This window comes from Garra rufa, chromosome 24 (genome assembly GCF_049309525.1).
Source record: "Garra rufa chromosome 24, GarRuf1.0, whole genome shotgun sequence".
Taxonomy (NCBI): Eukaryota; Metazoa; Chordata; class Actinopteri; order Cypriniformes; family Cyprinidae; genus Garra; species Garra rufa.
The window spans coordinates 1,558,612-1,582,101 of NC_133384.1; the positions used below are offsets into that span (position 1 = coordinate 1,558,612).

General features: G+C 37.6%; 1 protein-coding gene across 1 annotated transcript; it reads left to right on the forward strand.

Annotated features, from left to right (window-relative positions):
- Positions 1-237: 237 nt before the first annotated feature.
- eef1e1 (eukaryotic translation elongation factor 1 epsilon 1) lies at positions 238-23,129 on the forward strand. Its single transcript, XM_073831071.1, has 4 exons — positions 238-330; positions 1,367-1,564; positions 18,536-18,631; positions 21,833-23,129. The coding sequence occupies exons 1-4, from the start codon at positions 247-249 to the stop codon at positions 21,974-21,976; spliced, it is 522 nt and encodes a 173-aa protein (XP_073687172.1). The 5' UTR covers positions 238-246; the 3' UTR covers positions 21,977-23,129.
- Positions 23,130-23,490: the final 361 nt, after the last annotated feature.

The following is a 23,490-nucleotide window of genomic DNA, read 5'->3' on the forward strand; positions in this document are numbered from 1 at the left end:
GAAACAAAAATGTATTTAAAAACTAAAGAATTTACAAAATCATATTGTGTCAAGAGACTTACATTTGTGAACATAAACATTTTGAAAAGTAAAAGAATAAGATTTATCATATAAGCAGGACTCTGCAAGATATAACAGCACATGGTGGTCTCGTCTGTCCATCATGACGTAAGAGAGGCGCGACTAGAGGATCTCCACCAATCAGCGAGAGCTTTATGTGTCAGATTGGTTTCCGGTGTGATCAAGATGGCGTTAAGGGAGCTGGGCTCGTTGGAGAGATTTCTAGGATTAAAAAAGCCAAATAAATACAGCACGCAAGGAGGGAAAAAGGTGAATCCAAAGCTGAATGCGATACACTTAGTTACGATGCTGTAATAAATTGTAAACTTGCGTTTGTGTGTGGTAATATGTCATATATTAGAGATCGTATGAATCAATGACTGGTGCAAATCAATGGGGTTTTATTTCAGATTTTTACTTTTTTAACACATTGCCATGTTCAGCAGGATTGTTTGATAAGTTCATAAATTATGACGCATATTTATTTAAACAAAAGACCACTTGTGTTAGCAGTTGTAGCCTCACTGACATATGTGTTACTGTGATCGGCAACACTAAAGACACACAGCACCATGTGAGGAAAAAAATGCTTAATCTCTTTCAGATAACATGTTAGAGAACCTTTGGAACATAACATACATTGGGTAATTTATAGATGTACATAAAAACACTGGACTACAAAAATACCACATAACCATTTTTGTTAACTTGTATTGTTGCACGTGGAAACTCTAAAAGTAAATATGACCTTACACAAATTAAAATAATAAGACCCACCAAGTGTATTCAAGGCTCATATAAATTTGTAGTACAGTTAATAATACATATTACAATATCTTATCTAGTCCTGTTTTATAAATAAGATAAGATTTTTTGTGAAATTGTAAATATTTTTTTAAACTATAATATTTATGTTAATAAAAACAGTGTTAATTTATAATTAACATATAATACCAATACTGGTTGAGTCAAAGGATTGGTAACTGTGAGTGTGATTGGTAAACACTGTACATCAATATGAAATATATTTAGCAAATTCTGAAATGTTGATAAATTTGATAAATCTCTTTATCAGCCTAAAAACCTGTACAACCTTCAGTATTAGTTCATTTGCATGAAAATATGTATTTTATGAAACACTAACCAAAAACACATTCTTGACAGCTAAACTTGCCACCTAAATTAAAAAAAATTTTGTCCATACCTACAGCACTGCTTTGACTAACAGCAGTAATGTAATAAATGGATTTGCTTTCATCCCTATAAGTAGATTTGTAACATTTTTATTTTATTTATACATTTGTAGGTCCCTGTTCTCCAAAACAACAATGGGCCAGCATTGATTGGTCTGGTCACTATAGCATCCCATCTGGTCCGTGAGGCTAAGAGACCTGAGCTGCTGGGCGAAAGCGCTGAACAGAGAGCTGTGGTCCAGCAATGGCTTGAACACCGAGTAACACGACTAGATAACTGTTCTAAAGAAGAAGTCAAAGGTATTTTGAAGGTAAGATTATAATGAGTAGGGATTAAGCAGTTCTCAATAAAAATAAAAATACATACAGTTCATATGATTCATCTCCTGCAGCATCTTGGTACACATTCGTGCTGCACTGTGTTTTATGTCAAACAATGCTTCAGACAACATAAAGATTGAATGTGAAATATAAAGTTTCCTGCTGGAAGTAACCATCATAAGATAGGTGCACTGTGGTAATAAAAGTATTGACATGGTCAGTAAAAATACTCTGGTTGGCTGTGGCGTTTAAATGTATGTCAAACGAACTAAAACCGAAAGCACAATATGGCTTAATCCCTTTGTCAAGTCTGTTTTTCCTGCGCATTTCAAAGCTTCATTGGAGAAGCCTAATAGCCATGAATGCTTTAAATAAACATCAGATCATCAAAACATTATTTAAAACTACAGAAAAGGTGACAACAAAGGATAGTGCTAGCAGACCAATCACAGTGCTTGCTGTCCGCATAGAATTGACACGCTGTTACATTTTTGGAGAGGTGCATGTCAGGCTACACCATAGTCTACGGCTTAGCTATGGTGTAGGTTCCACGCAGAAGTATAAATTTTGCTTTAGAAAGCAGGGCCTACTTGGCTGTCATACAGTGCCTTGTGAAAGTATTCATACTCGTTCATGTTTTTTTTTTTTTTTTCACATTTTGTTATGTTGCTGCCTTATGTTAAACTGTTTAAATTACTTTTTGTCCCCACATCAATCTACACTCCATGCACCATAATGATGAAGCAAAACCAGAATTGTCACAACTTCATCAATTTATTAAAAATAAAAACCTGAAATGAGTACATTGCAGAAGTATTCATACCCTTAGCTGTACTTAGCTGAAACACCTTTACAGCCTCAAGCCTTTTTGGGTATGATCCAACAAGATTTGCACATCAACATTTGGCAATTATCTGCCATTCTTCGCCTCCCCTCTTTACCTCTCAAGCTCTGTCACCTTGAATGGGGTCTGGCAGACTTTTTCAGGTTTCTCCAGAAATGTTTGATTGGGTTCAAGCCAGGCTCAAGGCTGGGCCACTCAAGGACATTTACATAGTTGTCTATAAGTCACTTTTACTGTGTGGTTAGGGTCATTGCCCTGTTGGAAGGTGAACCTTCTGCCCAGTCTGAGGTTCTGAAGGCTCTGGATTGGGTTTTCATTTAGGCTATATCAGTATTTTGGTGCATTGAGTCCCTGCTACTGAAAAACAGCTCCATAGCATGAGGCTGCTACCAGCACACTTTACTTTTGGGATGGTACTCTGCAGGTGATGAGCAGTGCCTGTTTTCAAACATGATGCTTGGAATTGAGGTTCATCAGACCAGAGAATCTTGTTTCTCACAGTCTGAGGGTCCTTTAGGTGCTTTTTTGGAAATTCAAAGTGTGTTTTCATGTGTCTTCACTGAGGAAAGAATTGAGTCTTGCCACACCACCATAAAGCCCAGATCAGTGGAGTGTTGCAGTGATGTTTGTCCCTCTGTAAGTTTCTCCAATCTGCATATATGATCAACTAGAGTGACCATCAAGTTCTTGGTCACCACTGTAGCCAAAGCCCTTCTCTATCAATTGCTCAGTTTGTCCGGAGGCCAGCTCTTAGGAAGTCGTGGTTGTTTCAAAATTCTTCATTAATAGACTACATGCTTCTGTGAACCTTAAATGCAAGAAAAATAAAATTCTGAACTCTTCCCCAGATGTGTGGCTTCATGCAATCCTGTCACTGAGCTCTGCAGGCCTTTTTTTTTTTTTACCTCAGGGCTTGGTTTTTGATCTGATATGCATTTTCAGCTGTTAGACCTTTTAGACGTGTGTGCCTTTCCAAATCATACCCATGCAAATTAATTTGCCACAGGTTAACTCCACTCAATGTGTAGTAACATCTACCAGCAATATGAATGCTGAGCTAGAAGTTTTTTTTTTTTTTTTTTTTAATAAACTTTGGAAAGATGTTAAAAACTTGTTGAGTGTTGGAATGTAGATTGATATGGGGAAAAAAAAGTAATTTAAAGCAGTTTAACATAAGGCAGCAACATAAAATGTGGAAAAAAAAATGGGTTAAAATACTTTCGCAAGGTGCTGTACTCGTGAGACATGAGTGAAATTGGCTTGATGTCTTTATAATATGAACTTTTTTGTTATTTTTATTATAGCAATATACTTAATATTACCTTATTTTATTTGATCAGTTTCCTGTCTTTTCCTTGTAATTTTCCTTTGTAATTTTTTGATTCCTTTAAAGGTCCCATATTGTACACATTTCTGGAGGTTTATTTTAGTTGTTGATGTCCTTAAGAATATATATTATATAAGTGCCAAAATCCATCTCAATATATTTTTACAGCTCCTTTTTTTAGGAGCTCTGTCAAAAACAGGTCGATTTTGGCCCATTTTTGGCCCTAATTAATATTCATGAGCCTCTCTTCTGATTGGCCTGTTGTTTTCTGAGTGACGCACAGCCAGGTCAATCACAGGTAACTACGGTCATGTATCGTTGTAGCCGAACCCAGAGCCATAGAGAGAGCCTAGCCTGCTGATACTCAACAAGATATTTCAGAATGATCATTAATGTTTTTTCTTTTTCAAACACCGAATGCAGTAAGCTACATAACTGTTGCTTTAGTAAAGCCCCTTTCACAATGCACGCTGATTCTGGAAAATTACGGGAACGAGCGCTGTGTGAACAAAAGCCAGAACCATAAAGGCAGTGTTGTAGTGATGATGCACGTTACCCTGCGACTCTTCACGACAAAAAAAATACGTGCAAAGTGGAATGAAGCGGCGATCGGGCAGAGCCAGCTCCTCACTATCAGCGCTGAAGCACAGTTTGTTCAGGTTAGTTTCAGTTTAGTGAAACGTACGCGTCGCATTACATCTCACATCCAAACGTCACATGTCTTAATGGGTTGTGTGTAAAGCACGCACAGATTCCGGAAAACAACTGTGAATGAACCAAATTAAACAATTCTGGAACAAATCATGGGAAACATTATCCGTGTATTTACCGGAATCGCTGTGTGAAAGAGGCTGAAGTTGACGTGCCAGTGGTCTCTTATATTCACGTTGTTCTGAAGCCTGTGCAATGATGTAGTTTCGACATCTATCGACTGAACAGGGTTTTCTAGATTAGTTTCCGTGTTGTTGTTGCTTAGCAATGTTATGGACACGATATTGTCTGGGTTTGACAAAAGGAGGTGTGGGACGTGATTGGTGATCGGGGTGGTGACTGAAGGCGGTGACTGAAGGCGGTGACTGAGTAGATCGGACGTCACATCTTTGCGGAAGTCACAGTGGCTCGTGAAAATGAACAGCTACTTTAAGCAGGCTGTGTGCAGTTTACTGTGGATTGACTGTTTTGAAACTCATATGGTAGTTACATAGCCCCTAGACCTCAGTTATCATGAAAAAAGCCAGGAAATTTCGATTTTGACAATATGGGACCTTTAAGAAGTGTCCAGAATCCTGCATGGATTGCCATTATTATGTGGCAGCGGCTATTTGCATCAAGTGTAAAAAACATATTTTCTTAGTGATAGATACTATGTCCACTAAGTGCTAATAGCAATGCTTTCTATTTACACTAAGTGAAAATTGCAGTTTTTATAACGATATGTTATTTATACTAAGTGCAAATAGCTATAGATTCTATTTACAGTAAGTTAAAATGGCAGAATTTACTGCTATGTATATTACTTATTGCAGATAATGGCACTTGTCTGCACCTCAGTATTGTAGTACATTATAAAACAGTATGCGATAATAATGTATTAAGTGTAAATTATAATTTCAATTCAAATTATTAAATGGATGCCATAACCCTACCCGATACTTTATTGTAAACTTTTTGATTATTATTGAAAATATACAGTTGCAATCAAAATTATTCAACCCCCTTGACCTGCAAGACATTTTGCTACAGAGAACAACATTTTGTGAAAACAATTAAACAAAGGCATCAGTAAACTATTAAAGAAAGTTTATTAAGACACATTTGAGTAATTCTGAGAACGTAAGTTGATGAATAATTAAAAAAAAATCGAATTGGCTCTAACATTCATGTTCAAAATTATTCAAACCCTTGAAAGTAAATTTGGTGTAGAATCTTTTATTCTTTAAAACCACCAATAAACACTGCCTGGAAGTGCTTAGATGCTTCTGTCACCTTTCTGCTGCAATCTTGGGCCATTCCTCCCCTGAAAAAGCTTTCAGATCACTGATAATCTTTGTTTTTTACTTTGCCACTGCTTGCTTCAAATTCAACCATGTATTTTCAATGAGAATTACATCTGGAAACTGAACAGGCCACTTAAAAACATTCTATAACTGATCCTTGAACCAAGCATAAGTAGATTTGAATGTATACTTTGGGATGATTGTCCTGCAGCAAAGTCCATTGATTATTAGCTTCAGACATTGCACAAAAGGCATCACAATGTTTGCCAAAATGGTGTGGTACTTTAATAAATCCATGATATCATTTGTATTGGTCATGTTTTCCACTTCATGCTACAGTAAAACAACCCCATAACAGGACTGGCCCACCTCCATGTTTGATGATGGAGATGGTGTTCTTCTGCTTATAAGCTTTGTCTTTTTTGCACCAGACATACCTCTGATCCATACATCCAAAAAAGTTCCAGTTTGGTCACATCACTCCATAAAACATTATTCCAGAACTCCACAGGTCTAACTAAATGAATTTTAGCATGTTCAAGTCAGCTTTTTGTTCTTCTTGGTCAAGAGTGGTATTCAGCAAGATTCCTCAGCATGAAGACCATAATTGTCTATTGTCCTTCTTATACACAGCACTGAAATATTTTTCCTCCTTCCGTCTGGTCGTCTTGCAAGTCTTTGGCTGTACATTGCAAGTTTTTCTCAGTTGATCTGATCAAACATTTTATGATATTGTGCTTTTTTGTTCAACACCCTCAAAGGTTTTCTGGTTCAACACACTTTAATCTAAGGAAGACTTTCTAAGATAGCAAACTATTTCTTCTCTATTGATTTTGTGTGAGCTCTCTGTTGACTGTACCATATTTGCTACTCACCTTCAGCACATGTATGGGCTAAAGGTATGCTATGTGTAACACCCCAAGCTATTTTTTTTTTTTTTTTTATAAGTTTGTAAAGGCTTAATTATGTTTTAAAACAATTTTGTTCCTGACCATAAAAATAACTGTCTTAAAACAGCAATGTTGAATAGGGGTTGAATAATTCTGACATAGCTGTGTTATTAAAAAATCCTATAACTCAAAAACATTACATTATATATTGACATTAGGCATGTGCCGGTATCACATTTTCATGCTGCGATTAATTGATTGAGCTTTTAGCACGGTATACGGTATTATCACGATATTGTAATTTTACAAGAGAAACAGGTAAAAAAAACACAAAAAACTTCAGTTTCGTCAACTTAGTAACTTTAATAACTTTTTAATTAACTAAAAGTACTTCAAACATTTAAATACAAATAAATATAAATAAAACAATACACAATATAAAAGTAAACTTGAGCAATTATATCAAAGTGAATGTGGATCATGTCTTTAGCAATACAGTATGCTATGGCATGATTGATTTCCTTGGCCCGATGAGATGAAGGTCCATATGAAGCCTGACGCTGGAATGCCTCTTGAACTGTTGGCTGAACGATGGCTTCAGCTGAAGATGAACCAGCACTGCTAGATGCATGGCCACTCTGTAAAATAGGAATGAAAAATATTACTTCATACCTCTGATAATTTAAATAAAAGACGCTGTTCAGACAGAGAATACAAGCAAAGTATATTTTCGTTTTTTTGTTTTTAGATTAAAAATAACCCAAGTTCCAACTTTCAACTAAATGCATCTGTCATTTCATACTATATTTTAGTAATAGAAACCACACGATGATGAGCTTAAGTTTTGCACTTTACTTGTACTCTCTTGTAAACATCAAGTTTACTCGCACTGTGTGAAAATGTATGATTGTGTTGCATTCCTTTTTTAACTTAAAATCAAATTATTCTGCCTAACTTCCATTATTAATTACAGAACTTACTTTTAGCTGAGTATTGTATTTTGTTGTTAAAATACGAGACGCAAACTTAAGTGTAGAAAGTGGAGTTCATGCTAACTCTTAAACTAACGTTACATGGAAGCAAGCAACATGCAGCAAATGGAAATAAGTTAACGTAATTTTGCCATCTTGTCTTTCAAATAGTTGTTTTATGTGGTATTCAGCATGAGAAATGAAGTGTCTTACCTTTATCTCCCTGAATTGCAGTGGATGGTTGTCGCGAATATGAGCGAACATGTTAGACGTGTTCTCGTGTTTAGCAGCCACTTTCCGTCCACATGTTTTACACAAAGGGAAACCGTCTTCGATCAGCAATCCCTCTGCATTTTTTTTGGAACCCAAAATATTTCCAAACCTCTGACTTTACCCTTTTTGAAGGGGGATAAATTGTCGGCAGCGTTCCTCCTTCCGCCATGCTTCTTCTTCGTGTGAGGATTAGAGTGCGGTGGCAGCGGCGGCGTGCACTGCGTGCACACAGTGCTTCTACATGTGGGGATTGTTTACATCAGAGTGCGCATCAGTTCTGCGCAGCATATACGCAGTGTTTCTTCAAGCGGTTGATGGAAAATAAGCTAATGCGCGTTCTAAAAATATAAATTCGGATCTATTATTTTTCAAGGTATTTTGAAGTGCCCGCGATAACAATATCGTGCATATTCATTACCGCGATTTATCGCATTACCGAATACCGGCACAAGCCTAATTGACATTATCACTTTTAATATGCCAGAAAACTGTTGTAGATGCAATTTAGTCCTGGATCTTCAGAAAGAGCAAAAATAATTTGTAAAGTACTGCAGTCTCAGTTGATTGCAACTGTATGCCTTTCTGATATGATATGAGATTTAAAAAGGGAGAAAAAAAGTTTGGAAAAAGGCAGATTCAAACTTAGGTCAATTGCGCCTACAGCATGCACTTTACCATCTACACCACTAAAGTTTGTTTGACAATTGTCTTTTATAGTGTTGACTACCCCAATCACACATTGATGGGCGTAGTTAGTGTAAATAGCCTCTACTAACAGGGTGGGCTATTTGCACTTTGTGTAAATAGACTCTCCGTTATTATATATTTACCAATGTCTATACCCACGTCATTTATGAAGACTTACATCTAAAACAGTTTGGAAACATTGACATGACATCCTCTCATTGAATCAATTGAGTGTCTAAAAAAAAGAATGTCGCTCCAAACTCAGCATCTGTGAGGTCACAGGGGTTTCTCAATAAATCATTGGAGTTTTGGATCTGAATCATCCACACTGCAGTCTGTCAGATGGGCTTTAATTGACATGCTGAGGGTAGAAGGGGTCACACACTGTCTTGAGATCAGTTCAGAAGGGATTAAAGGTAGAAAACGTCTGTCTGTGGACAGTGAGAGGCAGTCTCGTTAACACAGGCACTCAGCAGGACGACGCCTCTCGGCAGTAGCTGTCAGTGTGTGGCATAGGGCTGTCTGAGCATGGGTCTGGAGCAGAGTGCTGCTGATCGCTGGTTAATAGTGGCAGTTTAAACCGTAATGAAGGGCTGACGTAATGCCCACGGCACGTACTGTCTGACCAACTCACAGCACTCTGTAAGGCAGGATCACAACATTTAAAGCAGGAGTTTTTGGAGTTTCTCCTGCAGCTGACAGGAATAGACACCAAAGTTTACAGTGACCACAATAAATCTAATCCTGAACGGATGTATTTTAAAAGAAACAGAGTTGAATTGACTTTAAGAGAGTGCTTTGTTTTAGAGTAAAACTTTAAGGTAACAGAGTCGTCTACAGTGGGTACGGAAAGTATTCAGACCCCCTTAAATGTTTCACTCTTTGTTATATTGCAACCATTTGCTGAAATAATTTAATTTCATTTTTTTCCTCATTAATGTACACACAGCACCCAATATTGACAGAAAAACACAGAATTGTTGACATTTTTTGCAGATTTACTAAAAAAGAAAAACTGAAATATCACATGGTCCTAAGTATTCAGACCCTTTGCTCTGTATTTAGTAGAAGCACCCTTTTGATCTAATACAGCCGTGAGTCTTTTGGGGAAAGATGCAACAAGTTTTTCACACCTGGATTTGGGGATTCTCTGCCCTTCCTCCTTGCAGATCCTCTCCAGTTCTGTCAGGTTGGATGGTAAATGTTGGTGGACAGCCATTTTTAGGTCTCTCCAGAGATGCTCAATTGGGTTTAAGTCAGGGCTCTGGCTGGGCCGTTCAAGAACAGTCACGGAGTTGTTGTGAAGCCACTCCTTCGTTCTTTTAGCTGTGTGCTTAGGGCCATTGTCTTGTTGGAAGGTAAACATTCGGCCCAGTCTGAGGTCCTGAGCACTCTGGAGAAGGTTTTCGTCCAGGATATCCCTGTACTTGGCCTCATTCATCTTTCCGTCGATTGCAACCAGTCGTCCTTCCCTGCAGCTGAAAAACACCCCCACAGCATGATGCTGCCACCACCATGCTTCACTGTTGGGACTGTATTGGACAGATGATGAGCAGTGCCTGGTTTTCTTCACACATACCGTTTAGAATTAAGGCCAAAAAGTTCTATCTTGGTCTCATCAGACCAGAGAATCTTATTTCTCACCATCTTGGAGTCCTTCAGGTGTTTTTTAGCAAACTCCATGCAGGCTTTCATGTGTCTTGCACTGAGGAGAGGCTTCCGTCAGGCCACTCTGCCATAAAGCCCTGACTGGTGGAGGGCTGCAGTGATGGTTGACTTTTTACAACTTTCTCCCATCTCCCGACTAGAGATCGACCGATATGGGTTTTTCTGTAACCGATGCCAATGTTTAGAGGTCAGGGTCAGCCGATGGCCGATATGTGGTGCCCATTTTTTTGGCCGATTTTTAGGGCAGATATCTTGAAGTTCTCCCCTTTATTTGCATGTTAAAATGTCACACTAATAATAAGTGGATGCACATCATTTCTAAACTTAACATCATGAACACTAAACACTGACTTGAACCATCTCTCAGATCTTAATTTTGTGCACTGCACAGTATTAAAATAAAAGATTTAACCAAAGTTAACCAAACAAATTAAACTGACCAAGTATTATAAATATATAACAGATAATATAAAAAACTGTCAATCATTTACATAAAAGTTTTAGAGCTGAGATTAATGTTGAGATTAATGTTTTAAATATACAATTTTGAATACAGAAATATTAAATGATTTATATAACTGAAAGGATCTGCCAGCAGGTGGCGGCAAAACGCTGATTTAATTACTGAATCATATCATTCATTTGATTCGTTTGAACAGCTGATTCATTCCTGAATAAAGCGAGTGACTTTATGTATGGAAAATTGAATCATTTCACTAGATTCGTTTAAAAACGCACGTTCATTCATAAACGAAACAACGCTGTTTAAATGGAGATGCACAGCGGCTCAGTTTTGACTTGTTTCAGACTACTTCTGACGAAAAAAGAGAGCAAAATCTTACTTTAGACGACGAAATAAAGCAAAATCAGGCAATAGTGTAATCCGACCGCCACCCACCCGCACCTATATTTTTCTCTGATTTAGCTAACCGCACACGATCTTCCTATTACAAATATTCTAATTCTTAGTTTTGCATGCTGATATGATGAATGGATGGTTCATTTTAACAGCTGATCTGCACATTGCTGCACACTTATATAGCCTTAATCACTCGTGCTTTTAAGCCAAATCCATGCTGAAAAAAATAACGTTTACTGACATCTGGACGTGACCATAGGTATAATCTCGCAGTATCTGGGGTGACGGAGAGGATGGTGCGGGCGCATCAGGTGCAATCATCAAAATATATTTAACAGGAAGCTGGCGCCACGGTCCTCACCACATAACCCAGGTTCAGATTTTAGAAAATTTAGTGAATGTTTGCATCATTATCTCATCCACCCGCGACCCACCCACAAGTAATTAGAATGCATTTTTTATTACCCGACCCGCGGATTATCCGCAGCACCTGTGGATATAACCACCATCCGTGCATCAATGTCTCCGAGTAAGCGGAGTAACGTAGCCCTCAATCACAACGCTGCTGCCTTCTCCACCCCACGCACAGAGTGAAATTCTCCGACTCGGATACAGGAAAAATAAAACAAAACATAACACTGGGGCTAATATGTTAGCAAGCTGCTAATAGTTTTCGACTACAGTCCTTAAACTTAACTGCAAGTAAGCAAACCTTCATCCAGCTGTAGCATATGCCAGTTCCTGACGGTTCTACGCTATTCATTTTTTCTTTCACTAAGTGAAAGCAACACTTAATAGTTTACTAGTAATATATAATAAATATATGGCCAAGGGACTTTGAAATATCAGAATGTAAGCCTTACCTTCATCTCTTAGAACTGTTATTGAATCTTACAAAAGTTTTGGCTTGGGGTCCTTCACAGCAGCACGTTGCACCTCACCAATAACACGGTGCTGCCTGCGGACGTGCCTGACTTTAAATCGGCGCTACTAAACACTGATATCGGCTGATGCTGATATATTAAAAAATGGCAAATATGAACGATATATCGGTTGACCTCTACTCCCGACTGCATCTCTGGAGCTCAGCCACAGTGATCTTTGGGTTCTTCTTTACCTCTCTCACCAAGGCTCTTCTCCCCCGATAGCTTAGTTTGGCTGGACGGCCAGCTCTAGGAAGGGTTCTGGTCATCCCAAACTACTTCCATTTAAGGATTATGGAGGCCACTGTGCTCTTAGGAACCTTAAGTGCAGTAGAATTTTTTTTGTAACCTTGGCCAGATCTGTGCCTTGCCACAATTCTGTCTCTGAGCTCTTCAGGCAGTTCCTTTGACCTCATGATTCTCATTTGCTCTGACATGCGCTGTGAGCTGTAAGGACAGGTGTGTGGCTTTCCAGTATAATCCAACACAGCTGGACTCAAATGAAGGTGTAGAACCATCTCAAGGATGATCAGAAGAAATGGACAGCACCTGAGTTAAATATATGAGTGTCACAGCAAATGGTCTGAATACTTAGGACCATGTGATATTTCAGTTTTTCTTTTTTTAATAAATCTGCAAAAATGTCAACAATTCTGTGTTTTTCTGTCAATATGGGGTGCTGTGTGTACATTAATGAGGAAAAAAAATGAACTTAAATGATTTCAGCAAATGGCTGCAATATAACAAAGAGTGAAACATTTAAGGGGGTCTGAATACTTTCCGTACCCACTGTATATTGAGCAATTTAGATATTTGGCTTCTAAATATTTTATTTTAGGAGCCAGTTGCCTCCCTAGTAATACTGTCAATCTAGAGCCCTATTTAACATTATTTGTCTCTATTTTTCACTGTTTGTACAGCTTTAATAGATAAATGTTTATAATTTACTCACCCTCATGTTGTACAAAACCCAGTAGAATTTGATTCATTTTCTAAACAAAAAGACATAAAAACACATTTAAAAAGTATGTTTTTAATGAAACCTGAGAAATTTCTGTTTACCAACCAAAACATTGGTAAAATAATCTATATAAATCAAGCATTCTCTTCTAAGATATAACCAGGGGTGCACATAACTTTTTAAGCCTGGTTCTCATAAGAGAACCTGGAGATTTGGTTTGGTCCTCACACTACACATAGCACGACCCATTAAATATAACTCAAAAAAATGTAAAGGTCCCATATTGTACACATTTCTGGAGGTTTATTTTAGTTGTTGATGTCCTTAAGAATATATATTTGCGGTATAAGTGCCAAAATCCATCTCAATATATTTTTACAGCTCCTTTTTTAGGTGCTCTGTCAAAAACTGGTTGGTTTCGACATCTATAGACTGAACAGGGTTTTCTCGACTTGTTTTCGTGTTGTAGTTGCTTAGCAATGTTATGGACACGATATTGTCTGGGTTTGACAAAAGGAGGTGTGGGACGTGATTGGTGCTCGGGGTGGTGACTGAAGGCGATGACTGAGTAGATCGGACGTCACATCTTTGCGGAAGTCACAGTGGCTCGTGAAAATGAACAGCTACTTTAAGCAGGCTGTGTGCAGTTTACTGTGGATTGACTGTTTTGAAACTCATATGGTAGTTACATAGCCCCTAGACCTCAGTTATCATGAAAAAAGCTAGGAAATTTCGATTTTGACAATATGGGACCTTTAGTAATAGTGATGATAATATCTTTGGACTTTATTTTTTATTAAATTTTTTTAATAAAATAAACAAAATAGTAAAGTGCGATAATAATATTATTTCTTAAAATAAAATGTGTGTAAAAAAAAATTAAATTATTTTATAGTAAACCTAAAAATGATATTTACTTTGTGAATTTTCATCATTTTCAAAGTTTTTATTTTTTTATTATTAAAAAGCGTTCAGTGAAGAGACAGATTTTCAGAAATGTTGTGCATGTTTGCATTGTGCTTTGAAAATGGCAGTGAAAAGCCTAGAATGATGCTTTCAGTTCAAATAGAAAACGTATACAGTATTACAGTTTGTCGATCTAAAATGGTAATTGTGCAATAACAGCACATGTCGGTACACAAATACGCACTCTGAACTAAGCGCATTTTCATATTTTTGTTGCGCATGCGGACCACTTATTTGCACCCCTGGAACAGCTTTACATGATGAACATTTTATTCAGGCTTTTATGCCTGTATAAACATTAATCAAGACACATCCATAGAGCACATGGAATAAGAAAAAAATGAAATTTAACCATACTTGTTTTTCATTAAAAAGCAAAGATAAAGATGAAGGGAGTCATATGGGTTTGGAAATGATGTGAAGGTTAGAAAATGATGACAATTTGCATTTTTTTGGCGTGAACAATCCCTTTAAAACCAAATGTTGAAAACATGTTGCTCATTCTTGGTATATAGTAGTCATAATAAAATCATATCAGTTGGTACAATTGTGTGCAGAACTGTGCACAATGTTGAGCTTCATTTCAAACAGAATATATAAACCCCCTGGCCAACATCTCATAATTCAGCATGGTCCAGCATAACACAGATGTGTCTGTAGGCTGTCCATCCACTCTTCCTTGGGAAAAAAAATAGTGAATTTGATGTAAAACTTTGCAAAGCCTAGATACACACACACACCACCCCTGCTGTAGTGTGTGTGTGTGTGTGTGTGTGTGTGTGTGTGTGTGTGTGTGTGTGTGTGTGTGTGTGTGTGTGTGCGTGCGTGCGTGGGTGTGTGTGTGTGTGTACCTGGTATTCATCACGTTGTGGGGACCAAATGTCCCCACAAGGATAGGAATACCAGTAGATTTTGACCTTGTGGGGACATTTCTCAGGTCCCCATGAGGAAACAGGCTTATAAATCATGCACAATGAGTTTTTTTGAGGAAGTAAAAGTGTGCACAATCTCCTGTGAGGGCTAGGTTTAGGTGTAGGGTAGGTGTAGGGCGATAGAAAGTACGGTTTGTACAGTATGAAAACCATTATGCCGATGGAATGTCCCCATAAAACATGTAAACCCAACATGTGTGTGTGTGTGTGTGTGTGTGTGTGTGTGTGTGTGTGTGTGTGTGTGTGTGTGTGTGTGTGTGCGTGTGTGTGTGCGTGTGTGTGTGTCTGTGCAGGTCTCAGGGGACAGGAGCATCTTCAGCACTTGTGCACAATACAGCATAGCGTCTTGAGGGCTAATGGAGGCAGTGAACAGTGTTCAAATCAGCCACTCTTTACACACACTCAGACAAGCACACACACTTGTATGTCTGACACCCTTAATACAATATATTACAATTAATTTGGTCACATTTTATTTTAAGGTCATTGTTATGTACTAATAAACAGCCAGTATGCTAGTCATATGAATGTTAATAAGCAGCTAGTTAATAGCAAGAATTGGTCCCTAAAATAAGATGTGACTTAATTTTAGAGTCACTGCTTCCAACCTTTAGTTCTTCCATTCTTAAGAGGCCTTTTATAATACAGACATGCTTTTATAAAAGTAGATTGGATGAGCTACATTTAAAGTGATCAAGAAAGCAACAAGCAGAAAGTGGGTGTTCTTAAGCACAATGCATAATGGACCTTTTTTAACTGTGGTAAACTGAGTGTAACACTAAGCCTTACTGTTATTTATCAAATGGGGGTAACAGCAATGATAAAATACATCAATATTTAATATATACACCACAATTTTTAATTATTAATTATAAAGAAATTAATACTTTATCCAGTAAGGATGCATTAAATTGATCAAAAGTGAACATAAAGACATGTATAATTACAGAAGACTTTTATTTCAAATAAATAAAAGAATCGAATGTTTTCAACAGTGATCATAATAGAAACATTCTTCTTGAGCAGCAAATCCACATTTTACAGTGATTTCTAAAGGATCACGTGACACTGAATCCTGAAGTATGTTCAGCATTTTAAAATACAGTATATTAAGATAAAAAAAAGTTGTAATATTTCACTACATTGATGTTTAATCAAATGTAGACTTGATTAGCATAAGAGACTTCTATTAAAACATTGATGCTTTTGGAATACTATTTATTACAACATGACTGAATATGTCATATGAACAATTAGACGTTAATAAGGCTGATTTAGGTTTCAAAAATGAAGGGTCCATGTTGCCAAATTTCCATAAATGCAATAATAACTTGCTGTGCAGGGAGTTTAAGACTGATTAACTTAGTCATCACAGGCTGCGGGTTGAGTTTTTTTTTTTTGCATACGGTGAGCAAAGCAAACAGCAGAAGGATGCCATATAGCAGTGAAAGAAACACTCGCATGCGGTTTAAATATGCAATTAACAAACGTCTCATTGTGGTGAATCTGATATACCACATACTTAGTGCTGGGCGATATGACGATATATATCGTGGGGACGATAGAAAAGTGTCTATCGTCCTATTTCTCTTCTATCGTTTCTATCGTCTCTAACCTAATTTTATCAATTACTAAAGAAAATATTGCATTAAATAGGCTATGACAAATGTATGATAGTGTCTTGTTGCTGTGCAATGCATACTCTACCCTATAAGTGATAATCAAGAATAAAAACGAACTTTTTGACAAAGAAACTCCGTCTTGTGCGACGTGACGCTTTACGTTGTTGCGACATGCTTTAACTCGTGAGTGCCTAATGGAGACGCAAGAGGTTGAAGATGAATGCCCGGATCGAGTCGCAACAAACTGAAACTGCTACGCAGGCAGCAGACAATAAGTACTTTTACCGACACGTGGGGATACGTCAGTGATTTTGTTGCATTTTGGCTTCAAGAGCTCCGACACGGAGCAGAAGACAGTCATGTGCAAACTCTGCCAAAAGACTGTTTCCGCGCCCGACGCTTCACACATACTTCGTCTGCAGTGCGTATGCGTTGCGTATTTTTTTCCGCACCCATGTTAACGGATCAGATCGTTCACACTGCACGTGGTTGCTGTCCGGTAGTGCGTTCCAGAAGCGCTGCGTTTGCAGCAGTGGAGCGATCCTTCCGGCACAGAGTCTGTTTTTGCTGCGCTGCATGCGCTGAATTAAAGTGACAGCGCATTGTTCGCTGTAAAAATGAACATGGATTGACACGGAAATGTACCATAAATGCAGTCTACTGTGTTTCACAGTCAACACGTGGCTTTTTGGCTAGGTTTAAAATAGTGCAGTTTTAAATAAAAAAGGCAACATAATAGATGCACTTGTCCAGGTAGAAAAGTTCTTTAAAATATGGTTTTTAATAAAGATTTAATACGAAAGAAAGGCACAGAGAGCCGACTGCTTGTCTGTGGTAAGTTTTAATTTAAAATATTTGTGATAGCCCAATTTCAATATGAAAAGGAAGCTATAGCCTACCTATGCTGTTTAAATGTGTTGCAACTTGCTTGAGCAACTTAATAAACAAATCTAGAAGTCAAGTGCATTAAATAATAGCCTACGTTGTTTATAATACGTTGAGTTTAAACGTGAATATGTCTAGTATTATTGTATTAGTGTACTGTGATAAAAGAGTATCCCAATGCTGAAAAAGCACGTTTGGATTTGAAATTAAAATAACGGATAAATGGTGTGTTTGTGCTAAACACCCGCGGATTAGGAACGGACTGCAAACGCGTCCTGTGTGGAAGCAAAACGAGTCCGTGCTGCCTCTGCACCGCATACATAACGCACACGGACTGCAGCCGCACTGCAGACGGAGTATGTGTGAAACAGGCCTGATACTTTATTTTGGTTTGCAAACTTTGCACTACAAGGTTGAAAATAATAAAAAATAAAAAAATAGTTTATTTTGATAATACTATTTAACTATGATGTGGATAAAAAATGTGAAGGCTACTGTAGCTCTACCTCCACCACATCTATTGTCATTTGATACATTTATATTGCTGCACTAAAATGTATTTTTCTCATTTGTGACAGTTCAGTTAAATGTCACTTCAAATAACAAATAAAAATAAAGTTGCAAAAAAATTATGCAATGATATTTTTGTCAAACTTTTCAGAGAATAACTGAAAACGTACTTTATTTTGGTATATCGTGATATATATCGTTATCGTGATATAAAATAATCCATATCGTGATACATGATTTTTCCATATCGCCCAGCACTACACATACTGATGCAACTAGATTTTAAATGGGTGCAAATTCTACTTAAAAAGTCTGCAAAGTGTAGTATGTGCTCATTTTATTCTCTGTCTAGGGCCCTGTTAAATTGCCAGCAGCTGTGATCTCTTTAAACTGCAGTAAATGGAACAACAGTGTTCTAACAGTAACAGTGCTTTTATATGTCGGTGATCCTGCTAAACTATTCATGAAACAATTTCCTTGTCAGTGTACCAGACAGTGTGCTTTGTTTAGAGCAAGCTTTTATTCTGTTCATGTTTTATTTCTTTATTCTTATGCTGGCCTTTAGAATTGCCATTAACCCTCCAAAATTCCCATTTTTGGCAGAGCAGCAGGCCCAGAGTGACATCCTTTTATACTTCCCTTGCAGGATCTTAACCAGTACCTGGAGGACAGAGTTTACCTGGCTGGGAACGTCTTCACCCTGGCAGACATCCTCATGTATTACGGCATTCACCACATTGTTGTAAGTCCCTCAGCGGTGAACTTCAATCGTTTGAGAGAAGTGATGCAGAGCGCCCAATTAAAACAGTAAGATGCTTAAAGCACAGGAGAAACCTGACACGGCAGAAAAGATGAGACATGTAGTGATGTCATTTCCCAGGACAGCAGCCAAGGAAGTTTAAGGAGCCTGAAGGAGCCCATGGAGAAAGGAAGAAAGGGATTAAATGATAATGAGAGAGAAAGAGAACAGAAGATCACATCTCTCCATGTCAGTGTTTGTAACTGACTGACTAAATGACTGACAGAGAGTTGTCATTACCCAGAAGGCATTAGTGTGTCACTCAGTTTAAATCTCCTGAAGATAAGGTCAGTTAGATGAACAGTTTCTAAAATAAAACAAAAAATAGATTTCCCTTCTTTTCTTTTATTTGTTTTTGGCTGTATAATGGACAGTGTTAGGCTTTTAACAAACATGGTGTTTAGTCTGATAGCCAGAAAGTATATTTATACTATAGTCAACTGAAAGAAGAATGTCCAAGATAAAGGGCCTTTCACACTCAGCTTGATTAAGCTATAGTAGATATTTAGTAAATACCCAGCAGGTTTTGAGTAAGTACGTAACATCCCATTCATTGGTAACCATATAAATATACAGCTGGCTGAAGATTCCCAAATTCTGGTCAAATAAATGCTATTTTCATTGTGTTCAATAATACAATATGCATAAAATGGTTGTTTATATACGCAAATATACATGACTATAACTTCAGGAAAAAGCAGTGTAGAAGTTATGGGAAAAACTAATACAATTGTATAGTACTACAGCTATGTATTTCTCATCTGCAATGTTTTATATTTATTGCCTGCCCAACTCAGAAACTCAGGTATCAAAATTATCTCTGAGTTTCCCAATTGTAAATATGACTTGAGAGGCCATTTATGTCTAATTTCCAACTAGGAAACTCGCATTTATGATAGTTCCGATAGCACATGAAGGCGGCATTAGATTGCTTTCCCGGAGGCACTGCTGTTGTGCAAGAGGGTGAGATTGGTGGCACTATAGCACAGAAAACTGTTTTGAAAACCATTGTAAACACAGATAAAATATTATATAACACCATTCATAAAAATGCAACATTCTTTGTTTCTTTTTCTAACAAGGCAAATTGAATGAAAATGCACTCACCGTCAATCTATGGAACTTTTCTTAAAACTAGGGTGTACCGAATAACACCATCTTTTTCTTATCCTTTTTTCATTAAATTAATCAAAAACTCATCCGCTACTGGTAGAGAAATACATTTTCTTTCCTTTTCTGTACTTCCAGAATTAAATCACAGAGGGTTCTTCTGAAATTAGTTGCTAAATTGTTGCTATTTCGAGAGGGAATCCCACATAAATTTGCAGATGTCATTCTTAAAGCTTTGCAGCATATGTAGCCTTTTTTTTATATACAGTCAAGCCCGAAATTATTCCTACCCCTGGCAAATTCTTAAAAGTTACTTTTATTCAACCAGCAAGTTGTTGTTTTTTTGACCAGAAATAACACAGGCTTCTCCCAAAAGGTAATAAGACGATGTACAAGAGGCATCATTGTGGAAAAAAAATATTTCTCAGCTTTTATTTACATTTGAACAACAAGTGGCATGTCCAAAATTATTCATACCCTTTGCAAACTGTCACAGTCTATGGGAAAATCCAAAGTTCTATACCATTCCAAATAGTCTAAGCTGTTCTAAAGCATCCTAATTACCCTGATTCATTGGAACAGCTGTTTTAATTAAACTCAACAGGTGAAAAACAGAAGCTCTCTGCTTGTGGACAGTCATGGCTAAGACAAAGGAGCTCATTGAGGACCTGCGGCTGCGCATTGCATCTGTTCAAGTCAGGAAAGGGCTATAAGACCATATCTAAATGTTTTGAAGTTCCAGTGGCTACAGTGCAAAGTATTATTGAAAAATACCAGACGTTCCACACTGTGAAAAATCTCAGAGGACGTGGTCGGAAGCCAAAAGTGACACCTGTGCTGGCCAGGAGGATAGTGAGAGAGGTAAAAAAAAAAAAAAAAGAATCCAAGGATCACCACCAAGGCCATCCTGATGAATCTGGGCTCTGCTGGTGGCAACATCTCAAGGCAGACAGTCCAACAGACACTGCACACCGCTGGACTCCATGGACGCAGACCAAGGAGGACACCACTTCTCCAGATAAGGTACCCGCTTGGCCTTTGCAAATGCTCATCTGGTATTCAGTTTTATGGTCAGATGAAACAAAAATTTAATTGTTTGGCCACAATGATGTAGCCTTCATTTGGCATAAAAAAGGAGAAGCCGTCAACCCTAAGAACACCATCCCCACTGTCAAACATGGTGGTGGGAACCTAATGTTTTGGGGTTGTTTTTCAGCCGGTGGACCAGGGAACCTAATCACAGTAAACGGCACCATGAAAAAGGAGCAATACATCAAAATTCTCAACAACAAGGCAAGTCAGGCAGTCTGCAGAGAAACTTGGCCCTGGGCACCAGTGGACATTTCAGCATGACAACGACCCAAAACACACAGCAAAAGTGGTGAACAAATGGTTAGCAGACAAAAACATTAACGTTTTTCAGTGGTCCAACCAATAAAGGCTTTTTTTTTTTTCTTTTTTTCTTTTTTTTGGACATGCCACTTTTTGTTCAAATGTAAATAAAAGATGAGTAATATTTTTTTTCCGCAATGGTGCCTCTTGAACATCGTCTTATTATCTTTTGGGAGAAGCCTGTGTCATTTCCGGTCAAAAAAAATCTTGCTGGTTGAATAAAAGTAACTTTAAATCAGGGGTATGAATAATTTCGGGCTTGACTGTATGTGTGTGAATAATTTATATATATATATTTTTTTTTTTCTATCTGCATTTTAAGCACTTTTGAAACATTGAGCTTCAAAGTTTTTGCATTTCGTAGACTTCTGTAGAAACAAAAAAACTTACAAAAGCAATATCACATAATGTAAATGTAAATACGTTGTCACAGAATAAGAATATTTAAATAACTCAATTTTGACAGAAAAGTCAGATAGAACCTTATAATTCCAAGGCAGCGAAGTGGTGTAAAAAGAAGGAAAGTCTAAGCAGCAAGTACTTTTTGTTGTCATTGTACTAGATGTCTTCGTAGTGTCATGCAAAAAATCATTTCTTTTTTCCTTTAATGTTCACTGTTACTTTTTGTTACTTTTTTCCTAGGTGGAATTGGCTGTACAGGACAAAGAGCGATATCTGAATGTCACCAGGTGGTTTGATCATATCCAGCACTATCCGGGCATACGACACCATTTGCCTCCTGTGGTGGTTTTGAGGAACAGAGTTTACCCAAGTGGTCACCACTGAAAGCCTTCATAACTACTTGTGGGTTGTCAAATAATCCAGAACTGACAGTCACAATATGTGGTGTATTACACCACAACCGTAATGTTAACCCAAACAGTCAGAACAAGTAAAGCAGGTCTTGTCTGTTTTGTTTTTATTTGTTTTGTGTGAGCAAGTTTATGTCCATTAGTTTTTTATGTGTTTAGAATGAGTATAGTTTGTGGAAAGTTTATTCAAATTATGTGGTTTGGAATACCTCAGAATGAACAATGAGAATAGTGGCTGTGATAAAATAAAACTTTTGCTAATGGAAAAGCAGTTAATTTAAATAATACCTGAATATGAAATAAGTACATATATTAATAGCTTTTTCACATAAGGTAATCATTGCTTAATTAATAAGATAACATGGATGTCCCTCATTTTAAGTCACACACATCTTTCCTCATTTGGCATTTTCTTCTGCCGTTCGCCTCATTCTCCTAGTCTCGGCGCTGGTGTGGGCAGTACTCTGGGGTTTGACAGGATGTCATATTCTTGCTCTGAGGCAGTGGGCAGACTACCAGCTGTAGCCGCACAGACAGCACTGGTGTGTTCTGATTTTCATGTGCTTTTCACTCCATCTACAACCCAAAATCCCCTTCTGTGATAGCTGAGAATTTCTTTAGACACTTAAAGTGTTCAACTACTTAATCCACTTCTGTTATATAAATCACTGGCTGTGTCAAAGGATTTCAATATTTAAAATGTTTTCGATTGAGGCATTGTTGTAGAAGTTCGTTGTTTTCACCGCACAAAAAGTGTTCAAGTGTTCTAGGAGACTTGTTCCTGAGAACATAGCCGCTTCATTGATCATAAAAGGTTGACTCAAAACATCTTTCGGGAAACCGAGTGCTTCATGCAACGTACAACATGTGGCCAATATGGTTTGGAGCTGCTCTGTCTGTAGCCTTTATGGTGGAAAATCCTCTTCTTATGAAAGGGAGATGTGTTTTTGCACGTTTACATATCTGCTGTGCATACGCTGACAAAAAGTTCCCTCTGTTCTTTTTATTATACTTCCTTTCCTGTAAGCCTTCTTTATGAAATGTCTGCTGTTCTCAAGATCAAGTTTGTGTACTTTAATGTCAACAGAATGTTATCCTGTGCCAATAAATGAAAAAGAGAAAACAGATCAGTGTTTTTTTTTTATGAGTCCTCCTTCTGGATATATGACATATCCCCTTTTTTGCAGAATTCGAAGAATTTCCATCTGACATTCAGTGTGTTCATAGAGGAACCGCAGCGGAACAAAGCAATGTGTGTTTGTGGGATAGCAAACTGAAGAAGCGACAGAAATCTTGCAGTCATCAGAACAGGCCTTGTGACCAGATAATGGAGATATCCACAGTGGAGTCTCTGTCTGCCTGTTTATTTCTGTCTCTAGATTTAATTGGGCGGCTAATCTGAAAGAGGCTTCCCTCATCAAAATGAAATTTATCGCCTCTTCTCCGTCCACAAAAGATGACCAAACCACATCTAGCAGACGTTGCTGA